Source organism: Alligator mississippiensis, chromosome 1 (genome assembly GCF_030867095.1).
Source record: "Alligator mississippiensis isolate rAllMis1 chromosome 1, rAllMis1, whole genome shotgun sequence".
NCBI lineage: Eukaryota > Metazoa > Chordata > Crocodylia > Alligatoridae > Alligator > Alligator mississippiensis.
In genome coordinates, this window is record NC_081824.1 from 289,734,423 (window position 1) to 289,754,846 (window position 20,424).

The 20,424-nt window shown below is 45.3% G+C and overlaps 1 protein-coding gene across 2 annotated transcripts in view; it reads left to right on the forward strand.

The window, feature by feature from the left end:
* MAP3K7CL (MAP3K7 C-terminal like) overlaps window positions 1-20,424 on the forward strand; it is a 51,960-nt gene that overhangs the window by 23,247 nt on the left and 8,289 nt on the right. For both annotated transcript variants that reach the window (XM_014599010.3, XM_019476031.2), the window contains one exon: window positions 9,407-9,522. In XM_014599010.3, the coding sequence (XP_014454496.1) occupies window positions 9,407-9,522 (116 nt within the window). The remainder of the gene's footprint in view (window positions 1-9,406; window positions 9,523-20,424) is intronic.

Sequence of the window (20,424 nt, forward strand, 5' to 3'; positions counted from 1 at the left end):
TCTGGCGAGGGGACTGGCTGACCTAACAGGTAGAAAACCCCAAATTAATGTTGATGGTCCTTCCTTAGACCTTGGGCTTGCAGGCATTTACCTACCTACTTAAATATACATATCTGTTAAATGACCAAAATGGACATGACCACAAGGCTGCTAGTTCATTGTGACAGTGTGTTTAGCTTCAGCAGTCCCTGCAGCTCACCTCTGAGTTCCCTGCTATTGTCAATTAGACGGTCACATCACAGCAGTAATCCAATGGAAATAACTTTTATATTTTATATCCTAAACAATTATTTTCACTACTAGTTGGATAACTTAATTTTGATTCCACTGAATACAAGAGGCTCAGGGTAGGTCTACTCTTCAATCCAAATGTGTGACTGCAGCTAAGGTGGACATACCTGAGCTAGCTGTAGTACCAGTTGCAGTGTAAACCTGGCAGCATGTCCACACCCAGCTAGGGCCCTGGGTATGTCTTTGGAGGCTGAACTTTCTGCCACCATCACTATGATGCTATCAGTGCTTCACGTATTTCAGGTATCTCTCTGAGTTGCAATCCTACCTTTGGATGGCCGTGTACATATGCCTATTGTCAACTGGAACACAACCCTTTGGGATCTTTGGACCTTCAAGTATACTTGTGTGTGTGTTTGCAGTATACCTATGAACTGCTACAAGGCTTTCATCACAGTGCCAGGTTCAGTGTCGTAGCAAGGAAGTTTGGCCCCCAGAGCAAAGCCCACAGCGGCAGCCCACCCTTGCCCCACACACAGATCCAGGGGGCACAGGCCCTCCTGCCCCCCATGCTTGCCCAACAGTGCACGCAGCGGCGGGAGCTGCTTTCCCCCAATGCCTGCACTCCCTGAAACGAGCTGCTTGCAGCTCCATTCCGTGCCCTACCTGGGCTGGGTTATTGGTGCCTCTACACTTCCGCAGGGGGCGGAGGGGCAGTCCCCTCCCCATACCACTATGGCACTGGTCAGGTTCATAGGAAGAAACATTGGTATTTTATACCAAAGAAAAACAAAGTATATCTATAGATGCAAGGTAAATAGCTATACAGTTTTGGATGCTGAATTATATATACCAAGTTAGTGATACTGAATATAGCTTTGTGTTTATAGGCCATCTTCTGGGCAGCAGTCCATAGCTCACATCCCAAACAGTATGCTATACTGGAGGCTGGGACACAGACCCTTCTCTCTAGACGTCAGAGTCCCTGATGAGATACTGGTAGCGCTGACTTGGATCAGTCAGCTCCATCATTATTCTCACTGTTGTGATGCCATTAGTTCCCACCCTCCATTCACACTGGCATGCAGTGGTGAGGTTGGAACCCTGCAAGACCAAGCTGATTCACTTTCAGTGCAATCACTGGGAATCCTCCTCACTCCTTGAGCAGTGACACCATTCCAGTCCACTTCAGGCCAGGCTTCTCCAGGGTGAGGATAGGATTGGCTCCAGCATAAATATTTCTGGAAGACTGATTGCAATTACTTCATGTAATATAGCCACACTTATAATGGAGCATTCTTGATAGCTGAAAGTTAGGTGCTTTTTCTGAAGAGTGAAAATCCTCAGTCTGGTATTCAGATGTAATTGGTGGATTCAGAGCAGGGACATTACGTTATCAAAACACATTTTTGAAAGTTCCACTTTCCAATTCTGTGAGATGGGGAAAATTCCAAGGACTATTAATGGATTTGTAAGAAAATAATGTCTACTACATAATTCTGAAGGGTTTTTCAAGAAAACCTGATATAAGAGCTTTTGAGAGACAAGCCTCAGAAAGTTCATTACGCATGACACTGCAACAGGCTGACCTCTTTAAGATCATTTTGCAAGGTGACAAATTAATTTTAAAAAATCCACAGACAGAATTTAGTCCTGAGCTTCTCAGACAAAATGAACTTTATGCAGACAAAGCTCCCTATCTTCCACTTTCTGTAGTTTGCTATCTTGGGCCCCAATTCAGCAGAGGACTTCAGCATATACGCTTTTAAGTTCCACAAGTCAGTTGCTTTGCTGAATAAGGATTAACAATGTGTTCTTAAGTGGATTGCAGTCCTTTGTTTTCCTTCCTGACACTCATATAGTCTGTAAGGGAAAATATATATTTTCTACATATGGGAGTTTGTTGTGAAGGTAAGAGGGGGAGAAGCAGTCTCCAGCTTCTCTAAATGGGGCTGGGTTTCTTTGATTAGATTCTCTGATGCTGGTCCCAATTTTCAAACTTATGTGCCGAACATCTACATATTATATTCAGATACCTATGTCAGAACCTAGTGTCTGATTATTTAGGTCACTGAATACATACAAAGGTGTCAAATTTTAGGTAGCTGTGGCTCTTGTGCCTATACTATGTCTCCTCTGCCCCTACTCCACCTGTGTTTATTCTCGGTCTATATCCCTCCCCTCTCCTATACTTTCAATTCCTATTGGGTGTTTCGGTTTTTTTCCTGAAGAGGAAAGCATAGTAGTCATGGAAAGTCATACAAGTAGTCAGACAGCTCTGTTCCATGGCCTTAAATGAAGTCATAGACTTGACTCTGAGGCATGTTTTATTTGGTATAACTCTGGTGAATGATTTCTGTTCAGTGAACATAACATTGATGTAATTGAGAGGAGGGTGAAACAACTTACAAGACTAATTTATAAAGTTAAAAGTTATGCTTTAGTGGAAAATATGTATAAATAAATATATATATAAATATCTATAAAACAGTTTATGTTTTGAAAAGAACTATTTATGTTAATGTTTATAATGCAACAGGCAAATTTAGCTGCTTTAACCTTTAATAATGGCGCTTAGACTTTTTCTGTCCATTAGGACCCTTGGTGGAGGCACAGAAAGATTTGAAAAAGCTTTAAAAAGTATATTGTCATTTAAAATATGTATTCAAAATACCTTGAAATAACAATTTTGACTGGATAAGCCCCAAACTGGTCAGTTTGTACCCACAGTAATAGCATAATGATACTTGTTATGCCCTTGTTAGAATGTGTAGAAAGTCCAGATACACAGTAACAAGGAATTATGCCAGAACTAGAAAAATGGAACTCAGAAGGGGAGATTAAATTGAGTCTATTATTTCCTTCCAGCTGCCTTAGATTATCTTTCTTAGGATGATTCAGAGTTTGGGAGTTATCCAACCTATTGTTATAGAAGTAGATTCATTGAAGAGTTCTAGTTGCACAGTAGAAGTTAACTATGTGAGCTATGGTGGCAGTCACTGTTATTAGAGAAGTATGGTACAAGGCTAAAGGTGACCATTATTTGAAATGCCCAAGATATCAGCAAGACAGGGATTTTTTTAGGTGCTACCTTTTACTGGACCAACTGTATACCTGGGATAAAGTTAGACAAACTCCCAAATGCAAAGCATTCTTTTTCAGGACTTCTTTGCATTTGAAAGCTTGTCTAATTTTATCCCAGTTCTACAGTTGGTCCAATAAAAGATACCACTTCCCAAAATCTTTTCTTCTTGCATAATTCCTGAACCATCATGCCTACAACATCACTCTAACACTACCAAAATGTCAATATACGACATCCAAAACTATTTAGGAAGTAGCTGGAACCTGTTCACTTGTTCCATGGCTCCACATTGAAGAAGAGGGATACATTGAAGAAGAGCGACTGTTGCATGGTGATGGTTTATAGATGAATACACAGACTGGCCAGGCAAGTTGCATATTCCAAGTGTTTCTAAGTATCTCTGGGCTTTTCAGGAGTGGAGAACTGTGGATCCTTCTCATTCAACATTTGTGTATGAGCTCTTCATAGCTGTAATTATTCTTAGCAAACCAGTGTATCCACTGCTACGTTGGATCCAATAGCTGTGCCCTAAATCACTGTTGCCAACTCCCATGTATGTCTCCCATGATTTGGTGTTATTTTTTAAGCCCCAGCTCTTAGAGTGATCTGGATATGAGAATCTTAGCTTTCTAGAGGTTTTAAATGAAAGTTTCTGGGCATGTTGCAGCACTGGACATGCTTGATAGAGCTTATTGCTGCACATTTCCACAGTGCTGCACTAAGGTAGCTACACTACTTCCAGCTCAGGAGAGAGCACTCATAGGGTGCATCCAGACAAGCGCGCATATGCCTGTTGTGAAAGCAGTTTGAGATGCCGCAAGAGGCACACTAAGAATGAAAAAGCGTGCCACGGCGAGGGCTCTAAATTTGATATGGGGAAATCCTGGTATTAAAAAAAAACCCATGTGGAAAAAAGTGGTGCAGGGTGTGCTGCAGGCTGAGTGAAAAAGTGGTATTGGGCAACTGGAGGCTGAGTCCTCAAGAGAGATACTCTGGCATCCAGCCAGAGCATCTCTGTGGTATCCCTGTTGCTCCAGCATGCAGGGGCAAATAGGAGCGGGCCAAAGCTGCAGTGTGACCCGGACCCAGGCAAGCAGGGATATTGGGGTGGGGGGACTGCATGGTTTCTGGCAGGGGGGTGTGGGTGTGGAGTGTGTGGGGGGATGTGAGGGGGTGGGGGGCTGTGGGTGTGGGGTTTGTTGGGGGAGTTTGAAGGGGGGTCACCACATGCCCGCCCCCCATCTCCCCCTGCAGTGCACAGCCACTGGCCATGGCAGCAGCAGCCAGCTGGGCCATCAGGGTAGTCATGGCCTGCTGCAGGCGCAGTCCCACGGTGGTGCAGCGCTGCCTGACCTGCAGTCTGTACCATGCCAAATGGACCTGGCCCAACCCAGCCTGGCCTCCTGCTAGCATGTCTTTGGACAGGAGCTGCAGGTGGTGGCAGGAGCCATCCTGGTCTTGGGCAAAGGCGCGCTAGCAGGGGAGGCCGGGCCAGGCCAGGTCCATTCGGCATGTACAGACCACGGGTCAAGCAGCAACAGGCAGCCAGGGACACGCCACACCGCAGGGGGGCTCTGCCAGCAGCAGGCCATGACCGCCCGACAGCCACTGGCGCCGGGGGGGGGGGGGGGAGGGTCCACCCCTCCTGAACAGTCCCCCCCCACACCCACAGCCCCCAACACACAATCCCCGCCCCCCCCCCGCCACAGCACAGAGCCAGCGTGCTGGGGCAGCAAGGGAAGAGGGCAGCCATAGAGACACTTTGGCCAGGTTCCTTAGAGGACCCAGTCTCCAGTTGCTTCAGAGCACATTCCAGGAGTGTGCCTTGTGCCACTTTTTTTCAGTCAGGGGTTTTTTTTGATGCTAGGATTTCCCAGTATCAATTTTTTGGGTCCCAGTGTGCCTCTTGTAGCATCTCAAACTGCTTTGAGATGCAGCAGCAGGCACGTATGCACTCATCTGGACACACCCATAGATATGGTATGGCATGTTTCAGTACAGTGCTGCTTGGCACTATAATCAAATGCTCTGAACCTACCCCACAGAATTTCATTCTAGAGTCCTCTCCCAGGAGCTCCCTACAGACAGACTTAAACCAAGAGGATAGATGTCCTCATGGAGGTGCCTGTGGACACTCAGTCGTGGGACAATCCGTTCCAGTATGTGGAAGTGCAATTGCCTTTTTCTGTATTCTGTGCAAAGTTTGTGAAATCCCAAAGGAGGTATAGAGAAGCTTTAGACCTTGTAGCAAATTAGGTACAGATGGCCAGACAAGCAGCAGCACCTGAAGTGTGACTTTAATGCTAGATTTGTGAACTGTTCAGAGAGGCTGTGAGCACATATTTTGCCAGCATAGGGAAGTGGGGACGGATGATATGGAGCCCTGAAATAAGCAGGATTAAATGTTGGCAGTTGTTGCCTTTAAATATATCTTTCTTTTGGCAGGAGCTTTTTTGCCTGTGTAGATATACTTTTAATATAAGTTGCCTTTTAAATGGATGAGGGAGGTTATGGGGAAATAAAGAGTTGCTATATTGAGAATAAACTGACGTATGCTTGCTGGACTTGTAACATAGAACTGAATTCTGCAAACTGACTTTATGCAGGCACTGGCATTCACTGAGGATAATGAGTAGCGACAGAAAAATAACAAACCATTACAAAATATAATAGTGTATAGACTTCCAAACTAAGAAATACATGTCCTGGGCATCTCCATTCCTTTTTTTTTCCGTTTTTTTCTGGGAGAGTTGAGGTATGATGGGGACACTTTGTTGGAGGCATCTGAAATATTGTATCTAATTCATGTCCATTTCAGGATCAAGAAAGATGTATTGAAGTGGGGAACATTATTCCTCTTGCTTCTCCTGTGCCTATGGAAGAACAGTTTTGTTATAAAATAATACTTACGCAAGGATTTCATAAGGAACTTGCAGGAGAAAAATAATGGAAATTTTAGAAGTGTTCTACTTCATCTTTCATTGAAATGTCAAATTTTCAAAAAATATCAACACTCAGTAAGCTTTTCAAACAGAAAAACAACAACAAAAAATTGTTGAACTTTCCAAAAATTCTAAACCACCTCTAGTTTTATGCATTAAATAGAACAGCAGAATGAGATAGGACAATGGAAAATTGGCCAGACACAAGGACCAGAAGAGAAATATCCCTTACAAAATGTACTATACTGCTATAAAATTCTCCCAAATATGACATCTGTATTTCAGTATGGAGTGACTGGATGCAAAGTGAGAAACAAATGACAAACAAGAATTAAAAAAAAGAGAGAAATGGTTCTAACCTTGTGTTAATGGGGGTGGGGGGGGAGAAGGGGAGAGAAGGTAGATGAGATAACAACTCTTCTCCACCTCTATCTTCTGTGGAACCTCAGCTTTAATAATAGTTTCAATTTTTTCTCTCTAAGAAGTCCTCAGATGGTAGACTCAGAGCAGATCCTATGTCATAAGGGACTTTCTGCAAACATCAAACCTTGGACATTTGTATCCACCAGAAGAGACTCCCTTAGAATTGAAGGAATGGGCACAAAGGGACAGGATCTGGATGTTGCCTCTTGGTTCTAAGGACTCAAAAGAGTGTTATGTTTGTATTGCATTAAATTCTACAATCTCCTGTGTATGACGCTTGTGAATAGTAGATTTTTTGCAAGGTGTTTCAAATTGTTGTTGATTTATTTTGCATGGTTAACTTAAAATGTCATTTTAGGAAAAAATGATGCTCTGGACAGGGAACAATTAGGGGAGGGAGTTGAGTCAGCAGCTGGTTCTAAGCAAGAAATAGATATGAAGTCTCAACATGACCAGATAATTTTTAGCTCTCCAAATATATCTTTTGCGTGGGAAGCTGGGATAGAGAAAGTGCTGCTTTAATTCTTAAACTGGTTTCAGCTAGCTAGATTTGAAGAAGCTAAACTGGAAGGAAAAGCACCTGAGTATCTTCTTTTTCAGGCTCATTGGTTAGGGGCTTTCCCACAGAACACTTCTCAAAGAGTGCTTTGAGGAGTCTAAAGTGTACTGCTTATTCTGGTGGATGCCAGAGATGCTACTTTGGCTCTCCCTCACATTGTTGGAATAGAGGTCTGCATTGTTTATATTTTGACTTGTTAAATTTATGCGGATTATTTGGGTGGAGACACGGATGGTGCTATGGCTCACCCACACTGAAATGCAGTTAAGATCCCTTTCCCAGGAACCATCATCGCTGAGGAATGGGGAGCTCATTCTCCAAGGCCCTGACCTCTCCTGTGTTCCAAGCTGTGTCCTGAAAACAACTTGGCCATAGCATTATGAGAAGTATCCTAATTTAATCACCCAGAACCCCACGTTATATTGGGAATGGATATATGTTCATCGACATTTCTGTAAAGGCTACCTAACACAGTGCATTCCGAATGCCCATGGCACAGGAAGCATTTTTGTGCTGAAAGAGACTGACACCAGCTGTTAAATACAATCACTTTTGTCCTCTCTCTAGAAATAGATTTAAACAAAATTGCACTTTGTGACCATAGCAAAGGATTGCACAACCAGAAGGAGGAAAAGTCCCAAGTGCTAGTTCTGTCCCAATTTTGTCATAGTCACTGAAAGTATATTATGTTCAAGCAGAAGAATCAAAACAGATCTGTGCAAGGTAAAGATTGCTTGATTTTGATTTCAGGGGGCGATCAGATGTTCTTTTCTGGGGAGTAGAAGATTTTTTTGTTGATGGCCATGCTATATAGAGTTCCATTATACTCAGTTGATTCATGACTACTAATTTTAACATGTTATGTATGAAAGCACTTTCATATTTCATATGGAAGTATTACTCAGCTGTAAGGTCTGAATTAAGTTTTTTATTTCTTTTTTTAAAAATTACAAAAAAACCCAGACAACTAACACAACTGTGCTCTCAAGACATTAAATGTAAATAATTTGAGGAATCTCAGAATGGAGCATTTTTGGCTATGGCTACTATGGCTTTCCAAAGTTTACATTTGTTTAAACAGCTTGCTATATTCATTTAGGGTCTGTACACAATGAAGTCAGCAACTAAACTTTCACTCTCTTCAGTAATAAGCACTAGGTTCCCAGTGTCTGGATACTCTCAAAGTGCTTTAATTGTCTTCTTACTTATACAGCTCTACAGGGCATCCCACCACAGGAAATAAAAACATTTTACAAATGCTAGTGAATTAACCTTTATATGACTCCATGGGCCAATCAAGATTTTGAAAAGGAGGGTGCAGCTGATGTAGTGCAGCATCCCATAAAACACAACAAACATGTATCTCCAGTTAAAAAGAAAATATAAGCTTTACGAATATGCTGGGGCATCGGGATATATATTATTTAGTTTAAGATCAAAGCAAAAACAAATATAACCTCATTGGAATGTGCACTCATTTTTCTATGTTATATATAAAGTATATAAAACACAACAAACTGGGCAAAAATAATCAAAATATGTTGTTTCATTAGCCCTGTAGCCATTAGAACTGGGGCTGGAAGGGACCCCAAGAGGTCATTTTGTCCAATCTCCAGCTCAAGAAAGGATCAGTCCTTTCTAAACTATCCCAGATGAATGTTTGTCTAACCTGCATTAAAAGCTTCCAGTGATGGAAATTCCACAGCCTCTCAGTAATCTGTTTCAGTGCTTAACCACCTGGAGTTAGAGAGGTCTTCTTAATATCTACCCTAAGATTTCCTTGGTGCATTTTAAGCCCATTCTTCTTACCATGTCCCCAGAAGATCTGGAGAACAAGCGATTGCCATCCTTTTTGTGGTGTAACACAGATCTCACTATCAGTTTGAAAAGATGGCAAGAGAAATTATGAAAATACTTAAAAGATCCCAAAGGTGTGCATCTACATTTGATAGATAAGAAGCTTTCCTTAGTGTGAAAATTCTTCATTAAGAACAATGGGTCTGGTCCTACAGTTCTTATGATTCAACAGACGTTTTCCCCAAGTAAAGACAACAGGATTGAAACCACTAATTGCATCACGATTTTTAAACAGCCAAGATTATAATGGTAATATTTCTTTCACATGCAGAAGCATTTAATTATTTTTTTCTTCTTCTGTTTATGAAGCCCCTGCCACCTTGCCATGACTCTAAGGAATCTATGCAGGTGTATAAACAGCACTGCAAAATAGCAGAAGAATACCATGAAGTCAAAAAGGAAATTGCACTGCTGGAAGAAAGGAAGTAAGTAACTTTTCCCAAATATTTACAGGTTATGCATTGAAAGGAAAAGAAATGTAATTTTCATGAGAAAACAATTTCAAATTAATGCAAAATCCCTCAGATGACTGTTTCTGTAGGTTAGTAAAACAAATGTGGACATTGCTGTGAAAACTAGGTATTAAAAACACTTTTGTTTGAATTATGAAACTATAGGAAAAAAAATCCAAGTAAGGAAGTTACAATTTCAAGCCTTTCTCTTTAAAGCTTCTTCTAATCTAGGCCAGAAGATCTCCAGTGAACTTTTCTGGTTTATTTCCTTACTTGACAGTTACAACTAAGCAGAGCATCCAGCCCTCACTACCTAGGTTTGGCCTAGGCAGTCCAGGCAGCCTAGGATGAGGTTGGGGCTTTCACAGTCCTGGGCCCTCACTTGTGAAACTTTTCACTGAAGAACATCTAGCCAAGTCCTTCCTGGTCAGATACACTATGGCCCTATGAGTAAAGCTATGCACTCAGAAGCTTTAGTTAAACTGGTGCACTCTCCCTCTAAATTCATATTTCAGCTTTAAGAATAGAGGGGCAGTTTAGCTGAAATGAGCATCTACATGTTTTTAGTCCTTCCTAGCTTATACTGTTTTTAGTCTATACAGCAACTGTGTGAAGCCTCTTACTCTAGTTTAATCTACTTGGTTTAAAAACTCACCCTAACTGGCAGCTATAGCTACAAGCTAAGTCCCTTTGAAAGTACACTGGGAGGAAGTAATGTTGCCCTTTAAGGAATTGTGAAGGACATAGTTTGTTCTTTATGAATCATTTTTCCATATATTTATTATTTTGAAATAAATTGGTGCATACATGTTGAGGCAGGGAGGAGATGAGCATCAGAACTGGTCATGACTGGAACTCTGAGAGTCAGCATATGATAATCATCAGGACAGAAACAGAATCAAACCCTGAAGGTAGAGGAGAGCAGACCAAAGGCACTGAACCTAGCCAAACTCTCGGAGAATGCAAAGATTGTTTTGAGGCCCTAAACTTGTGACCGGCAGATTCTCAGACACATCCTGCCCCCGGTGTGCAACCACAAATATGCTTATATTAAAAAAAGATAAGCATACTTGAATGGATGCCTGTGGATATTAACAAGAGTTTAGGAATATCACTTCAGCCACTAGTTGTGAAAATTTGGTCCAAAAATTGAATGGAGTTGACTTACTGTAAAGATACAAAACAGGGGTAGCTTGTTGCTGAACTTTTGAGGCTAGTGTTGGTATAAAATCCATATTAAAATTAAGTCAAGCAACAATAAAGATAGGGAAGGAGACAAACAACCGAGAGTAATGACAAAACAAATTTGGGACTACTTAGAGAAGCTAGATGCTTTCAAGTCAGCGGGTCCAGATGGGATGCACTCTTTGGAGCTGTTGGCCATCCTCTTTGATAACTTGTGGAGGTCAGGGGAGGTCCTGCAAAACTGGAAGAAGACAAACATAGAGATGTTTTTAAGAAGGGGAAGAAGGAAGATCCAGGGAACTACAGCCCAGTCAGCCTGGCCTCTATACCTGGAAAGATCTTGGAGCAGGTTTCAAGGAATCCATTGTGAAGAACCTAGGAGAGAGGTGACCAGGAACACCCAGCATGGATTCACCAAGAGCAAGGCATGCCTGACCAACCTGATTTCCTTCTGTGGTAAAGTGACATGATCTGTGGATGGGGGGACAGTGGTGGATATAATATACCTTGACTTTAGCAAGATTTTTGACATCTCTCATAACAGTCTCATTAAGAAGCTAAAGAAATACAGACTAGATGAAAGTACTGTGGGATGAATACGTAAGTGGTTAGATCAGCATACTCAGTGGACATGTTTACACGAGACACTTAAGTGTACAGTAGCATAGTTTACTAAGCATTAAGCACACACATCTACATGTACACACAGTTCTGCACAGCATAACTGTGCACGGCATGTAAATGATGCCAATCACGAGTAAATTTGCTCACAATTAATTACTGCACAGTAATGCATGTGTAGACGCCAACCAGGAGCGAATCTGCTTTTGGTCAGCCCTGCCACTTGGAGGCCTGCCCCAGGGCTGGGCTGTCTCTATGGCAGTCTCTACCTCAGGCCTTTTAAAAGCCTGCAGGCATTTTGAGCCCTGGGGCACACAAGCAGAAAGCCTGAAGGCACTTCAGGCCCCTGTGTTCCCCTGGGCAGGCCGCAGCCTAGCTGTGCCAGTCTGCTTGCACCCTGGCGCCACTGCCTGGCACTGCAGTGCCACGCAGCTGCGAGGTTCACATCATCCAGACCTGCAGGGTGTTGTAGGCTGCTGCAGGCTGTTGCCAGGCTTGCCAGCACCCAGTCCCAGCTGCAGGCAGCTTCTGGCTGCCTGAGCTAGCTCCAGCTGCCTGCAGCCCACCCTCAGCAGCCTGCCCTGAACCTGCACGTGCAGTGGGGCATTGTCTCAGCCATCCAACTGGTCCATGAAGGACACTGGTGACCTCGTGGTGCTGTGGGGTGAGGCAGAGGTGTAGTACCAGTTCACACAGGGTGCGTGCTCCAACACCCTTGTCTCTGAGGGGCTGTCAAGCTGGATGTGGAAGTGCAGGCATGAGTGGTCAGTGTGGCAGTGCCACATGAATGTCAAGGCCTTCCAGGCACAGTTGGTCACCATGACCAACAACAATTGTTGGTCAAGGAGTGCCCGCAAGTCTATGCCCTATTTCTGGCAACTGGCAGCCATCTTTGTGCCCTGAGACCCATGCCATAGCCATGCTATCTACAGCAGCATGTGCAGCCTGCCTGAGCCCCCACCCTGGCCTGGCACCCACAGTGACACATCACTGGAGGAAGGCCCTTCCAGCTTGCAGCAGCCTATCCTGCTGAGCTCCCTGCCTGCAGCCTCCACCAGCAGCTTGGGGAGCCTGGGCCAGCACCTGCCCTGACAGCTCCACATCCTCAGCCTCAGCCATGTCACTGCCAGGTGCCAGCAGCACTCTCCCCAGGGGGTGGCCCAGCTGGGTGCCTACACACTGTGCCCTGCTGTCTGAGGACACTGCCCAGAACTGCACGCCATCATCATCAGCCAGGACCGAGCAGAGCTGCCGGCCAAGCCAGCCCTGGCTATGTGGTAAGTCCTGCACTGGGGGGAATCCCCACCCTGGCCTTGACTCCTGCCCCTGCCCTCGCTCCCCACCCAGCCCACCCACACTCCCTTAGCCCTGGGTTTCCCCTCCACGGCATGCAAGGAGGCAGGAGACAGTGCAAAACTTTATTGAGCAGCCCATGCCCCTGCAGCTAGGTAGCCATGGGCCTCTCACACACCGAGGAATTTGTTGATGCTTTTGGCGATGTCCTTCTTGGCTGTAGGAGGTGACAGGGATGTGTTGCATAGCCACAGGTAACCCTCCAGGAGGCTAGAGTCAGTATAAGGTGGCAGAGGTTGTGGGGCAACCCGAGCTTGACCCCCACACTGTCATAGCTCACAGTCCTGTGCCAGGTGTGCAGGTGCACCCAAGGCACCATGAGGATCATCAGCAGCAGGGTGTAGTGGATTGGGCACCCTTCAGTCCACACATACAGCTCATTGCGCATTGCCCAGGGCATATGCAGCAGGGGCATGTTCAGGGTGCAGCAGTGGTTTGGTGGGGGCCTGGCAGGGCACTTCCCTGGAGAGGCCCCTTGAGGGGATGGTGGGAGCACAGGCAGCTCCTTGTCCCAGACATCTGGGAGCCCCGTACCTCATGAGCCCAGGCAACAGGGGCTGGGTGGCAGCACAGAGAGTGGTTGGCTTGTAGGAGAAAGTGGGGGAGCAGAACCTGGAGGCTTGGCAGCAGGTGCTGGCAGAAGCCTGGTCTGTCCTGGCCTGGAAACAGGGCGGGGGAGGCAAGCTGTCTCCAGGCAGCACCTAGCGGCCTACCTGCCCCTGGTGAGCAAGGGAAAACATCTGAGCCCAGGCCTGCCAGGCTGAATTACAATGGCCCCTGGGTACCTGTGCACGCCCAACCCCTGATCTGAGGCCAGGCAGCACATGGCTTCTGGTACAGAGCATCTTATCTCTGAAATGCTGCCAACTCTCACAGCCAGCTTGTCTCATGGCTCTGCAGGTCCTGCAGCTGCATGTGGAGGAGAGGCCACACTTGGCAGCTAGGATGTGGGCTCAGGTCACTGCCACCCACAGCTGGGGCTCTGCAGATGCCCTGGCTCCACCAGAGATGGACCCAGGACCACAACATCCTCCAGGACTGGCTGGTGATGGTATTGGAGGACCAGCTGGAGGATGTATGGGTCTGGCATACGGAGGATGTTGCCCATGAGGATGCATGGGACCAGTGCAAGGAGGTGTGGGACCGGGTAGACCAGGAGTTCTGGGCCCAGCTCCTGGCTCTGAATTGTGAGTGGGTGGAGGAGCTGTGGGAACAGAATATGATCTTGTCCTGGGTACTGCAGGCCATGGACAATGACCGCAAGGTGCTGGACACCATTCTGGTGGTGGCAGTCACCTTCATGCCACTCACTACCTGGCCCCCAGCCCTATCCCTGCCTGCCTTCTGGCAGCCACCCACTGCCCAGAAGCAGGCCCTTCATGGGTCTAGAAGGAGGTCATGTGCCACCTCCAGCAGCCAGAAGCCCCTGGCCTGGCCCCCTCCCAGGTTCCCTGCCACCCAGCCCCTCACTGGGGCCCAGGGCCGCTACTCACCCTGGCTTCATGCAGGCATGAAGCCGGAGCTATGTGCAAAGGGACTACACACTGGCCTTGCTGGCCCTGGACACTGGCTGCCAGAGGGGGAGCCACCCATGCCGGGGGACCACCAGCCACTATCCCCCCTGGGTAAGCCCCCTACCCATCGGGCTCACCATGGCATACACACACCCAGGGGAACAACCAGAGGCTGAGGTGCTGGTTGCCTGTCCCCAGGCTCTGCCCAATAGGCACCCTCACCCCATGGCTCCCGACCCCCAGGAAGCACACACCAAGCACATTGTTGCAAATAGTTTGCACAGGGAAGAGGGTGTTTCATTGTTGATGGGTGGGGTGGGTGGTAGAGGGGCTCTGTTTGTTGGGGAGGAAGGAAGGAGTGGGGCTGTTTGATGCGAGGGGAATAAAAACCTGTTTTTGTGAGATCTATCTGCAGTGAATGTGCTGCTATGGATGGGCAGGAGGGGGTGGGGGGTCAGTGGGTGGTAATCCAGGCTGGCTATAGCAGTGAGTGCAGGAGGTGGTGGTTGGCCAGTACGTCTCACACCTGGTGTCCTGGCCCCCAGTGGTGGGTGTGCAGCTCACCTGGGGCCTCAGCAGGTGGGTCTGCTGCTGTCATTGCCACCACAGGTGGTGCTCCCACTGCCAGGTGTCCTCTGCCCCCCATGCCTTCTCCACCCAGGCCTCACAGACAAGATCCCCCCGGGCCTCGCATATGTTATGAAGCACATAGGCCGCGATGATGACCCAGTAGAGGTTGTCCTCGGTGAACTCGAGGTGGGCAGTGAGGGTGCACCAGTGTCCCTTCAGGTACCTGAAGGCTCACTCCACCAGTGCACGTTTGGAAGGTGAGGGCAACTCTGGCTGTGATGTCTAGCAGCATATTGTCAGTTTCTCTGCTATTGTCTAGCCAGCTGGATGGGGTCTGGGCAGCAGCTACACTACAGACCTGGGACAGCATGCTGTGGCCAGGCAAGCAGTTGCTGCATGTGGGGGATCCGGGCAGGCCAGCAGGGCCTGGACGATGGCCAGCAGGTGTCTAGGGAGCTGGTTGTTGCAGCCAGGGACCGCAGGGAGGCAGAGCGGGCAAGGAGAGAGCTGCCACGCGCTGCCCCTGCACTGTGCACACTGCTCCTGGCCAGGGAAGTGGCTGGCCAGGGAGCAGAGAGCGGGACTAGCTTTTAAAGATGACTGCTGACTGCTGGCAGCTGCAGTCAGAACCTGGAGCTCACCCCAATGGCAGCAGGGGCCTATTGCAGGCTGCAGGAAGTGGCACCAGTTTGATGCTAAGAGCAGCAAATCTGCTGCCAAGTCCTTGCATGTGTAGACGCCTGCCCAGAAGTGTTTACTCACAAGTAGTTTACTTGCAAGTAAACTGATCTCAGATGCAAATGCATGTGTAGACATGCCCAGTGACTAGTTGTCAATGGGTCAATTTTTAGTTAGAAGGAGGTATCAATTGGGGTTCCCCAGAGGTCTGTTCTGGGTCTGGTATTGCTTAATATCTTAATTAAAATTTGGATGATGGGATCAAGTACATGCTTAGCAAGTTTGCAGATGGCACAAAGTTGGTTGGAGTTGCAGTCACCTCATAGGTAGGGCTAGGATCCAGAATGACTTGGATAAGTTGGAGAAATGGTCTGCAATTAATCAAATGAGATTCAACACGGACAAGTGCACTTGGGATAGAATAACTGTGTGCCCAGATATAGATTGGGAAATGAGTGGCTAAGCTGCAATACTACAGAGAAGGACCCGGAAGCTGAATGTGAGTCAAAAGTGTGCTCTTGCTGTAAAAAAAGAAAACAAAATACTGGGTTATATTAACAAGAGTGTCACTTGCAAATCAAGGGAAGTGATTCTTCTGCTGTATTCAGCACTGGTGAGGCTTCACTTGGAATACTATGTCCTATACTTCAAAAAAGATGTGGACAGTTTGAAAAAAATAAAATAAAAATGATTAAGGGCCTGGGAGACAAGACTTCTGAGGAAAGACTAAAAGAATTAGGGGGCGTGCGTAGACGAAACAAGGGGCATGTGTACACAACACTTTAAAGCAGGTTAAATGCTTTTGCACCGCTTTAATGGCGCTGGTGTTTGCATGCGTTGGCGGTATATTGAACATTAATTCCAGCTGCTGTAACACATTTGACAGCGTAATGCACCTTAAGTGACTTTGGAGTGCAGCAAACTAAAACACCTTTGAGGAGTTTTAGTTTGCTTCCCTACAGCCACAAAGCAAAGCTCTGGTCTCCGTGTGGCTCAGGGGCTGTGTAGGCATGAGCGACTGGTGCCTCCTGAATCTGGAGGGGCACCCGCAGAAGCTGCTGATGGTGGCGGCCCTGTCAGGGGGGGCACCAGCCCTACCAATAGCATCAGTGTTGGCTGTCGGAGGGGGCACCGGCCCCAACAGGGGGAGCACGTGCACCCCCATGCACCCCATACCAGTTGCCTATGTGTGCAGGCAGCCCATGCAGGCAGCCTGGCAGCAGCCAGGGAAGGCAGGCTCCATCGATTTTTTTTTAAAAAAAAGGTCCAACCCGATCTTTTTTTTTCTCTGGAGCCTGCCTGAGCTGTGCGGGGACCTGGTCCTTCCCTCTGCGGCTGCAGTGACCCCCGGGACCGCCCGAGCCAGGTGCCTGCAGGTGGGTGCTGCCTGGGGGAGGCCGCCACTGCCGCAGAGGGAAGCACCAGCCCCTGCACACCCCCCTCTCGCCAAAGCCCAGGGACTGCTCTGCCTGCGAGCAGCTTGTCCTTCTCTCCCTGTCACCGGAGAGGCAGGTAAGACAGGGGTGTATATGACACGGGAGTTTACTTCACCCTAAATTGAAGTGGTGTTTTTAAAAACACACTGCTTCAATTTAGGGTGAAGTAAACCTCTGTTTTGTCTACACACGCCCAGGGTTATTTAGCCTGGAGGAGGGCTTTATAACAGTCTTCAAATAGCTGAAAAGCAATTAGAGAGGATGGAGACAGGTTTTTCTCCATAGCCATAGGGAACCGGACTGGGAGCAATGGTCTCAAGCTGCAACATGGGAAATTTAGGTTGAAGATTAGGAGGCACTTTCTGAATATGAGGGTAGTCAAGCATTGGAACAGGCTACCTAGAGAAATTGTGGAATTTCTATCATTGGAAGTTTTCAGGAACAGGTTGGACAGGCACTTGGCTGGGATGGTTTAGTTAGGGATGATTCTGCTTTGAGCATGGGACTGGTCTAGATGATCTTGTGAGGTCCCTTCTAGCCCTACTTTCCTATGATTGAGGGAGAAATGTAATTTCCTTGTAGTCCATTCTTACATACCTCCTAATTATATACTGAGTGCTCAGGGTAGAGGGTGCATTAGAAATGCCCAGACAAATAAGGACATCAATTCAGCACCTTCACCAGCTCTTAAATCACATTATCTAAAAGAGAACATCCAGGTGACTCTTGCTTTTTGTGTAGTACTTTACTTTTCTAGACAGAAACAGTATGATATTTTTAGGGAAGATAGGTGTGAGTAAGTGTCCGTGTTCTGTAGGCTAGAGCAGATCATAGTGGCTGGAATGAAATGGCATATTGAATGCTCAACAGGTTAGAAAGAAAGAGTGTTTTGCCTTTTTTTTAAAGAAGAGGGATGGCACTAGGGGTATTAAACCTTAACATATTTATAATTTAACTGACAGAAGATTGAAATACTGGACTCTTTCTGATCTTTCTGAAATCCACAATTTGAGTGCTATTGCAAAAGTCCTAACTACCACCAATTTAAATTTGACTCTATGGAAATGTGGATTCATAATAGTTAAATATTCTACATAACTCTAAACTATTTTCTTAAATAATAAGTGCCATAAGTATATGAAAATGTAGAATGTGTCCATTATATTTTAAACAAATAGTAGCCTGTACAACATTATTCTCCCACTTATCTCACATTTTACCAAAAGCTAACAAATGGTATATTGGATGGCTCCCAGCATTCTTAACTTCCTCTCCAGAGATTAGCGCACCTGTGGAATTCAAAGGTCAAATGTCACTTGGCAACAAGCACTACTGGGAGTGGTATGAAAACCTTTTTCAGTATATTGAAGATGATAGCTTGGTCTAAACCAAAGACAAGGGCTGTGTGAATAATTGTTTTTTTCAGTTTGCTGACCAAACTAAAAATAATAATAATATTAAAAACATTTCAGATTGATCCAAAAAGAAAATGTCTGGTTTTTATTCCCTTGGCAAAACAAAAAAAAACCTGAATAAAAATAGGTATTTTAAAAATAATAATTGGGGATCAAACAATTTTTTGTTCAATTTAAAACAGCCTCTTGTTCCATTTTGGGTGGGCGATATCCTTTTTTAAAACCCCCCACAAAAAACATTTGTATACATTTCAAAATGAAACATCCTGAAATGGAAAGTCAGAATACCTCACTTTAAAAATGTCAAAATAGTGTCAAAACAAAACATTGTCTTTGACATTTTTTCTCATTACTTTTCTGCCCAAATTACTGACCAAATTTGGCTTCAGTTTGTGTCTCACAACAGAATGCAAGTGATGGGGGGATTAAGGGTAGAGCACAAGAGAAACATGAAAGAGGTGTTGAAATGAAAGATGTTGCTCTTGAAAGAAATGTAAGAAAAGAGAAAAAGAATGAAGTCAAATTTGTAATCGATAGTGAGAATTTAAAAGGAAATTGGCCAAATTCTCTGCTGGTGTAAATGGGCAAGATGCTGTGGTCTTTACATGACTTATACATCAGCAGAGAATTTAGCTGAGTGTCCAGATCCGAGATCAGAATCAGCCTGGAACAGAAGGAGAGAGAGAAAAGAATGAAAGGGGTGTGGAAGCAAGAACGCACCACATTTGCACCCAGGAATGTAATTTAATTTATGTTCCTGAAATGTACATGTATTTCCATAACAGATGTTTTTGGATCTCTATGTTTGGGTGAAAGGAATGGAACGGCTGGTTATTTTGAGCTCTTGTCATATTGCTATTACTAGCTAATGACCCTGGATTATGTAGTTAAATATTGGAGTTGTCATGGTTGCTGCTATAATTTTATATACTTAGCTCTGTCTGGTTTTATCTCTTTCCTCCCCCAGATGGTTCTAACATATCTCTGGAGAAAATATTGTGCAATTATCACTTGGTCTGGGATCGCTCTTCTTCTCAGTCATGCATGTTTTTCCCTTCCCTTCCTCTACACATATTGTAGTTGACACTTATTTAAAAGTATGCTTACCTTTTGGAGGATCTGCCTTATTCTCTTTTTCCCGTTCTTCCTTTCAAAGGCATGGGCTGTTTGTGTAAAGCCTGTGTGTGGTACCAGCATTCAGATTACTGAGGGGTGGGTATTTCTGTGACTTGACCAATGTTCATCTCCATATCGGTGTACTGCTAAGCCATCCTTGCTAGGAATGTTACTAGCACATTGAAATACTTCTGAGAAGCAATACATGGAAACTATATTCAAAAGCAAATTAATGGGAGGACATAAGAATTCATATAATGAATCAAAGTAGTGAACTATATAATCCAATATCCTGTCCCTAGTAGGTGCTTCAGAGGGAGAAATCCTGTAGACATTTTTATGTGATAACCCATCCCAGGTAAAGTTACATTCCCAAACTTTTAAGTTGCTTAATACACCAACACATTAGGATTGATATCCCTTCCAAAGCTCTTGATTGATTATTTTTCAAATCTCTATTATTATAAACCTGGGTATTCTTGTTATTCACATAAACATTCAGGTCTGTTACAATGCCTCCTGAGTGCCTGGCCTCCATGATGTCTTGTGTCAATAAGGTCCACAAATTAATTGTTTGTGGGTGGGCAAAAAAAAAAAAAGTGTGCTTTGATCAGTTTTGTATCTGCTCTCTTTCCATCAAATTGAATATCTTCTTGTTCCTGTGGCAGATGCATGACATGATTATTAAATAGTAAACGGGCTTTACTATTTAGTAAAAGCAGAACTGATGAATGATGCGCAGCCCACATACATAAGTCAAAGCCAGGGTAAAGTTAGTGCTTGAAAAATTTAGAGCAACTTTAGTTGGCCAAGTTAGTCTTAAGTCAGGTGGAAGACACCATAAATGGCACCCTGTCCTGCCTTCTGCCTAACTTTACTATGTGGACAGGTTACTACATAGAATATACAATGGGCTCCTATACATGGGCAGGGAGGCTGCTCTGATGTCCTGTAATTACAGCATGTTGAAGCAGACTCAATTAATCA